This window comes from Nannospalax galili, unplaced genomic scaffold (genome assembly GCF_000622305.1).
Source record: "Nannospalax galili isolate Female #2095 unplaced genomic scaffold, S.galili_v1.0 scaffold1349, whole genome shotgun sequence".
Taxonomy (NCBI): Eukaryota; Metazoa; Chordata; class Mammalia; order Rodentia; family Spalacidae; genus Nannospalax; species Nannospalax galili.
Genome location: NW_008359755.1, coordinates 990,995 through 999,218, shown reverse-complemented (window position 1 = coordinate 999,218; position 8,224 = coordinate 990,995). Strand labels below are relative to the sequence as shown.

Genomic DNA, 8,224 nt, shown 5'->3' with positions numbered 1-8,224 from the left:
TTTAAAAATATTTTACAAGAAAAAAAGACAAGGTTTAAGTATATGTGCAAAGAGTAAAAGTCTTAAACAGGTTCTTAAATTTTAAAACTCTGCTAGGTAGAACCTTTTCCACTTCGAAAAGTCTATAACTGTCAGAATCTTATGCCTACTAGTTTTTGGTGTATATCTATTTAGTTATCTATTTGTTTGAGACAGAGACTGTTGTAGCTCAGGCTGGCTTCAAACTCACTAGCTGAAGAGCAGAAGATGAGTTACCAACCTTTCCACTAGCCACTGAGGGCCTGACACTAAAGTGGGTGGGCTAGGATACCAGGTCAAATGAGGCAAGCCGTAGGAGGGCCAAGCTGGAAGAGTTGAACAGGACCTTGAATTCTGTTCCTCCAGTCTCCACTTCCCAAGGGCGAAGACAACCAACACAGGCTTGTGTCAGGACTTTAAAGGCTGGGAGGGTCTTCAGGAGTCTGCTCTTTCTCCCTGAATGGGAGACACAATATTCTCCTCTCGTAGAGAATTTAAACAGTTCCTTCAAGGATGCACGGTTCCTCAGTGGCCTGGGGGCCAGAATCCCAGTTTACTATCAGTGAGTGAACTGTTCTTCCCACTCATACCGTTCAGCTCCTTAAGAAGGAACCATGGTCAAAGCTGGGAAATAGGAAGGCTCTCTAAAGGGTCCTGCCGCTCCCTCAAGCCCTTTTCCTTCAGCTCCGGCTTGGCTTTCCTACCAGCTTTCCTCAATTGACCTGGCATCACAACCCACCCATTTATTACCAGCTCCTCAATGGCTAGTGGCAAGGTCGGTAACTCCCCGTCCGGCTCTTCAGCTCAGCAGGGCAAAGAAAACCTATAGTCTCAACCTGCGCCTGGCACTCCCTGTCTTCACCTCAGTCAGGGGCCCTCTTCTTTCCTCGGATTTCCGTGACTTTACTTCCGCTCACAGCCACTTTCCTCCTTCGAATTCCCTCCAGCCCTCAAGTGTTGTGCTTGGCACTGCAACCAACTCCCACCGTTCTGGGAATCTGGCTCCGCAGGGCCATCCTGGCCCGCACTACCCAGTCCTCGGTCCCTCGGCCGGCAGGGCCGCGCCCCCACCGCCCCCTGCTCGGTGCCACCTCGCGTCCTTCCCAGCAAAGGCAGCCTTCGCGCCCCGTGCCGGCGCGGGAGCCCCTTCCTCACCCGGCGATCACCGCCCCGATGAAGTAGAGCAGCAACAGGCAGAAGGTGCTCAGGTTCTGCGGGGCCATGGTTCTGCGCCGCCGGCTCCCACTCGTTCCTCAGCCTTCCGGCCGCCTCCCGCCGGCGTCTCCTGCCGAGCCGCGAACGCAGCCCGCGCGCACCCTCCTCTGCTGCCACTTCCCGGGAGCCTCGTCCCGGCGAGATGCCCCGCAGGCCAGGGCCAATCGCCGCCGGGGGCATCACAGGCGGCCGCCAGCCCGCGGCCAATCAGCGCCGTACACTTCACCTCCGAGGCGGCGCCGGCAGCCACTCAGGCCGTGGAACGGCAGCCTCAGCTGCAGGCCAATGAGAAGAGGCAACGTCAGAGGACCGCGCCGACCAGAAGCCGTGGAACCGGGACGGCCCAGCCCCCTGCGCGCGCCGCCGACTTTCCACCAATCGCAGGGCTCCTCCGCTAGCGCTGGCCAGCCAATCACGCCTCATCCCAGGTACAGGTCTCCAGCGACGTCGCGGGGGTCCTGGGACGCGCGGGGGCACCGAGGCGGGACCGAGAAGGGCGGGCGGTGACTCCGCGCTGGAAGTACGCGAGGCGCTTTGCTCAGGCGCTTTGCCATTCTACTTTACAGCACAAACCTATTAGAAATTGTCTCGATTTCGTAGACAAGATGCCTGGTACCTTGTAGAGAAGCCACCGTGGAGACCGACTTAAGTTCAGATTCTGCTTCCTGCACCTCGTAGTGGTGAGACCCTCACCCCTGAGCCCCCACTTCCTAGCCGACTTATTTACAGAACTAGGGTAAAGCGCTCACTGGCAGTGTTGGGTTTCGGTTTTGTTGTTTTGTTTTGTCTTTTGAGACAGGGTCTCCCTGTAGCCACGGCTGACCTGGAATTCGGTATGTAGACCAGACTGACCTCGAATTTGCAGAGGTCCATCTGCCTCTGCCTCCCGAGTGTTAAGATCACAGGAGGCGTGCACCACTACTCCCGGCCTCAGCGTTTGGAATTTTTAATAAAAAGAAATTCTGTACGTATTCTAGCACAGTTGCACATAGTAAACACGCAGAAAATAAAAGCCATTATTCTAGTTAGGAGTAAAATTCTTCCGTTGTATGTCCTTTTGCCCAGGTTTGTTTACCACAGAAAACTTTTTTTTGGGGGGGGGCGTTCTCTGGTGTCTGGTTTGCTTCATGTATAATCTGGCCAAATCTTTACTAATGAACTGTATCGAAGTCGCTGCAGCTGCAGTACTACATCTCTGGGCCAAGTCACAATGACCGTTTTCTTGGCAAAGCCCTCCCTGCCTACAGTCTATCTTGATAGGGCAACTATTTTTAAATACCATTTTCACTCCATGATTGTGTGTGTGTGTGTGTGTGTGTGTGTGTGTGCAGGTGTGTGCAGCTTCTTGCATGTGCGCGTGCGCTAGGACCTGGAGTTTGACTAAGCTGGCTGGCCTGCCAGTGAGCCCCAGGGCTCTGCCTATATGGGCCTCCCCAGCGTTGGGATTACAAACTGGTGCCACCGCTTGTAATTGCTAGTAGGGATTATTTCTTGCTTGTCTGGCAAGTAAATGACAGGAGCTTTATGGATTGAGCTATTTTATCTATCTCCCTAGCCCCTCAGGATTTTTTTTTTTTTTTTTTGGTAACCATTTTAAATTGTGTCACTCTCCAGCTTTTCATTGCTCTTAAACTAAAATGCCTACCGAATGGGAATTTACAAAGCCTTATAATGTAATGATCTGTATCCTCGTCTTACTATGTTCAAGAAAAATCAGCTACTTTTCTCCTTTTTAAAAATTTTCATTGTGTGTATTTATTACACATGGTACTACATTATATAAGTACATTGTCATACACGTATATAACGCACACTAAGCATACCTTTTTTTCCTCCCCATCATGTTAGTTCGCTTTGTTCCTCTAAACAGTTTGCTGCTTTCGTGTCATTTATGCATGAGATTTTATGTATCTATATAAAATCTAGGACCACAAATGAGGGAAAACATAGGATTTTTTTTTTTCCTGATTGGCTTAATTCTAATTGATTATCTCTAGTTGTATCCATTTTTCTGGCGACAACATTACTTTTATGGCTGGGAAAAAAAATCCATTTTGTATGTAAACCACATTTTCTTTATCCATTCTACCATTAATAGACATCTATGTTGTTTCCACAACTTAGCTATTGTGAACAGTGCTGCAACAAAATTGCTGCACAACCCTCTGTGTGATAGGTTGACTTAGATTCCGCTGGGGAAATACTCAGGAGTGGTAATGCTAGATCATATGGTAGTTCTGCATAATATATCCAAATCTTTGCCAATGAACTCTATGTTGAGTCTATTTACTACAGCTTAATTACTACATCTTTGGGCTAAATCACAATTATTTTTAGCTTTTTGAGAAACCTGCACACTGATTTGCATAGTGACTACCAGTTTACACCCCCCACCAACAGTCAATAAGGGTTCTCCTTTCCCCATATCCTTACCATCATTTGTTGTCATTTTTCTTAATCACTACCGTTATAACTGGAATGATGTAAAATCTCACTGTAGTTTTAATTGGCAATTTTCTGATGGCTAGTGAGGGTGAACAATTTCTCATGTTTATTGACGATTTATACTTAATCTTTTAAGAAAGGTCTATTCCATTTATTGATTGGGTCGTTTAACTTCTCGTTTTGTTTTTTTGTTTTTTTTTTAGTTCTTTGTATATTGGGTATTGATTCTCTATCAGATGTATAGCTAGAAGGTATTTCCTCCCATTCTGTTTGCTATCTCTTTATTCCATTCATTTTAGTTTCATGGGGTTCCATTTGTCAGTTGTGGACTCTTACTTGGAAAGGTTTTGTCTATGCCTTTATCTTGAAGTGTATTCTCTAATTTTTCCTCTAACAGTTTCAGAGTTTCAGGTCTTACGAAGGTCTTTGATCCATTCGAAGTTGATTTTTGTACAGGGTAAGAGATAAAGATCTAGTTTTATTTTTCTGCATGTGGATATCCAATTTTCCTTTCCCATCATCATTTGTTAAACAAGCTGTATTTTTTCCAGCGTATATTTTTGTATTTTGTCAAAAATCAGGCAGCTGTAGTTGTGTAGGGTTCCATTTGAGTCCTCTGTTCTATTCCATTGATTTCCATGTCTGCTTTTGTCAGTATACCAGTACCATGAGGTTTTTTTGTTACTATGGCTCTGTAGTGCATCTTGAAATCAAGTATGGTGATACTTCCAAAGTATTCTTTTTGCTCAGGATTTGTCTATCAGGATGTTTTTTTGTGCTTCCATATGACCTTTAAAATCTCTCTTTTAAAAAAAATTTCTGTGATGAATGGTATTTGAATTTTGATGGGGATTACATTGACTATGTGGATCACCGTTAGTAGTATAGCCATTTTTGACAGTATTAATTCTTCTAAATCCATGGGCATAGGAGATATCACCATCCTCTAGCATATTTAGCTTTTTTCTTGAGTGTTTTAAAGTTTTCATCCTGTAGGTCTTTCACTTCCTTATTTAGATTTGGTTTATTCAAAGGGTTTTTGTTTGTTTGTTTTTGTATTTGGTTTTTGTTTGGTTTTGAGGCAATTGTGAAGGATATTGTTTTTTCCAATTTCTTTCTCAGTTTGTTATTGGTGTATATGAAGGCTGCCAATTTTTTATGCCAATATTGTATCTTGCCATTTTGTTGAATGTGTTTATCAGAACTAAGTTTCCTGGTGGCATCGTTAGGGTCTCTTACACTTAGAATCCTATTATCCTTAAATAAGAGTGCTGTGACTCCCCTTTACTCTTTGTGTTCCTTTTATTTCCTTTTTCTTGCATTAGTGCTCTAGCTAGGACTTCCAGCACTGTAACTGAATAAGATTGGAGCGAGTGGACACCCTTCTCTCATTCATGATTTTGCTGGGAATATTCCCTCCTCCCCATTTAGGCTAATATACCATATAGCTATAGCTTTTTTCATTGTCTCCTTTTTTTCTGTTGAGGTAGGACCTTCTATTCCTAGTCTCTTTAGGGCTTGTAGATTTTGTCAAAACTCTTTTCCACATCTATTGAGGTGTTCATGCAATTTCTGTCCTTAAGTCTGTTTATGTAATGAATTATGTTTATTGATTTGCATATGTTGAATTGTCCCTGCCTCTCTGGAATGAAACCAACTTGGTTATAGTGAGTAATCTTTTTGATGTGTTTTTTTGTTTTTTGTTTTTTCTTTTGTCTGTTATCACATCATTTATTCTGGCTTCTATTTTCTTTTAATTTATTGAGAAATTCATACATACATATAATGTGTTTTGATCAAATCCACACCCACTCCCTCCCTTCCTACTCCTCCCATATTCTCTCCATCACTTTTTTCTGACAACTTCATGTACTCTTTCTTTTTAGGGGGAGAGGGCTTTTTGCTACTCAAACATTCCCTCCTCTGAAGAGGTAACCCTAAAATCTTCTAGGGGTTAGATAAGAGCTCCCAAATACTTTTGACATTATTGGCCTTTGGAACAGAGTATGTTGCTAAGAGGCCCAAGGATATTTTGACTTTTAGCCAAGAAACTGGTTACTTTTCTTGGGGTCTTTTTACCCTAACTGCCTACCCAATTCCTACCTCTTAGTCTTATCACACCATCCTCTGAAGAGGTTACCCAAATTGTCAATAGGGAATCAGGACGCAGACCACTCTGGCTTCTTCCATGCTGAACAGGGATGCAGGGTGAGGCAATTGGAGTACCCCTTCAGTGGGTCTATCTTAAAAGACTCCAAATTGCATAATTCTTACCGCTAACAGGAAAAGAAAGTCCTTGAATTGTGAATAGGAACTGTGAAGAAGTAAAGGCAAGAGTAATTAGCATTACAAGTTCTAGACCAGGGACTAGAAAAAAGTTAGAACAGGGCAGTTTTAAATTCCATTGGAATTTCTTGACAAGGGCTGCCAAAACCATCGCTCTATTGGCTTCCTCCTCATTTTTCTTTTGTCTTCCAAGGCTGGACTCTAGAGTGATGGATTCAGAATTTGCTTTCAGGTATTTTGATAGCTGTTGGAGTGGTCCAGAATCAGTGTCACTTCTTTCTCAAAGGCTTCTATATAGGGAGAGAAAACAAATTTAGCCATCATTTTAGAACAATATTGGGTTCTCTCCCTTAGCTACAGGTGGGCACAAGAGTATTGCAGACCAAGATTTGAAGTCTTACATTTGAGCAGCACTTTCTGCTTAGAAACTAAATCATCAATGAGAAATAATTGTCTAAATAATATTTTATATGGACTTAAGCCTAATTGTCTGGGAAATGTAATCCCTTGAACTCTTTTTTTAAAAATATTTTATTTATTATTTTTATGTGTATGAGTATATTGCCTGCATGTATGTGAGTGCACCCATGTCATGCAATGCCACCTTGGAGGTCAGAAGAGGGCTTTGGATTCCCCTGGAACTGGAGTTAAGGATGGTTCGTAGCCGCCATGTGAGTGCTGGGAATCGAACCCGGGTCCTCTGCAAGAGCAGTCAGTGCTCTTACCTGCTGAGCCATCATCTCTCCAGCCCCATCCCTTGAACTCTTAAAGAAACATACTGATGACTATACTCTTTGGTTATATTTTCATTTTGGGTGTGTGACTCACCACAGTTATAGGACACGTTGAGAGATGTTCCATAGTCCCCTGGAACTTAGTTGACTTTGGAGGGCAAGGGGCAAAAATTGTCCTTTAAGTCCCTCTCACCAGAGTAGTATAGGCCTCAAAGTATGGCTGTTAAACATCCAAGAAGGTTAGTTCCGCCAGTCTGGTACTTTTCATTTTCATGTGCTATGTAGATAAGGCTTGGGTAAAAACCAAATATTCTCAGATAAACTTTGACTAGATATGTATTTTGTTCTTAAACTAGTTGACTAAACTATGACCATAGAAATTTTAAGAGTATATGTATATTATTTTTGTCTCATCCTTTATATATAACAAACCTACACAGACCTTCATCACTTGCTTAGGCTTTCTCATTTTTTCTGTTTTGGAAAATATCTCCATTCCCATATCCTTTTAACATCCTTTACATTCTCCTTTTCTTTTTTAAAAAAAATAATTATGACACATAATAGCATTAACAAATAAACGCTTCATCTGTTGTGAGACTTCTTTTCCTGAGGATGCTAAGCAGTGCTTATTCCCTTTTAAGGTTCTAGTATCAAGCCAATGTTTGATTAAAGTTTTACTGGGAAACCAATGAATTTACTGAGTTTACTTACTGAGAAAACTGAGGGGTTGATGAGGTGTATATATGACCTGAGGGTATGCACACTGGAAAGCCTTTACCCAGCACGGGTCATGCCTTCTATTCCTAGCCTTTCCCAGATTGTATACTTTAGCCCTCCCCAAATCCAGGAGACCATATGTGATTAGGGCCAAATTACACACAGTTGGCTGGGAAGAATGGCTGGATATTCCAGTGAGGGTCCAATGACCCTGCTTGGCTCTCCTTTAATGAATGAGCACAACTTTCAACAAGCCCAATTGTGACAATGTTTAGCGATCAGGCACAGCTACAGTCATGATGATGGTAGTTATTTCATGCAGCAGAGACTGCTGTACAGCATCATCTTATTAAAAGGACATGGAATTTAAAAGGATCTGTTGCTAGGATCTACATATGACGGAGGACATGCGTCGTTTATTTTTCTGAGTCTGTTACTTCACTTAGTACAACAGTTTCTAGGTCCATCCATTTTCCTGAAAATTTCATTATTTCATCTTTCTTTACTGCTGAATAGAAATCCATTGTGTAAACATACCACATTTTTCTTAACCACTCATCAGCTGTGGCACACTTAGGTTGCTTCCATCTCTTAGCTATTGTGAAAAGAACAGCAACAAACGTGGATGTACAATTGTCTCCGCAATAGGATGAGTTCTTTGGGTATATGCCAAGGAGTGGTATAACTTGGTCAAATGGTAGGTTCATTTGTAGTTTTTTAAGGGTTCTCCACACTGCTTTACATAGGGGTTGAACCAGTTTGCAGCCCCACCAGCAGTGGATGAGTGTTCTCCTTTCCCCACATCC

At 42.8% G+C, this 8,224-nt stretch overlaps 2 protein-coding genes across 4 annotated transcripts in view; one reads left to right on the top strand and one right to left on the bottom strand.

The window, feature by feature from the left end:
- Dnajb11 (DnaJ heat shock protein family (Hsp40) member B11) overlaps positions 1 to 1,383 on the bottom strand; it is a 15,212-nt gene extending 13,829 nt beyond the window's left edge. Inside the window, exon 1 of the mRNA XM_008823636.3 lies at positions 1,174 to 1,383. Within this exon, the coding sequence (XP_008821858.1) occupies positions 1,174 to 1,241 (68 nt within the window). The 5' untranslated portion in view covers positions 1,242 to 1,383. The remainder of the gene's footprint in view (positions 1 to 1,173) is intronic.
- Positions 1,384 to 1,554: 171 nt separating this feature from the next.
- The window catches only part of Tbccd1 (TBCC domain containing 1), a 49,700-nt gene continuing 43,030 nt past the window's right edge, over positions 1,555 to 8,224 (top strand). The window contains exon 1 of one of the 3 annotated variants that reach the window (XM_008823633.3): positions 1,555 to 1,661. The gene's annotated coding sequence lies outside the window, so the exon portion shown is untranslated. The other 2 variants (XM_008823634.3, XM_029558917.1) reach the window with 2 other exon arrangements.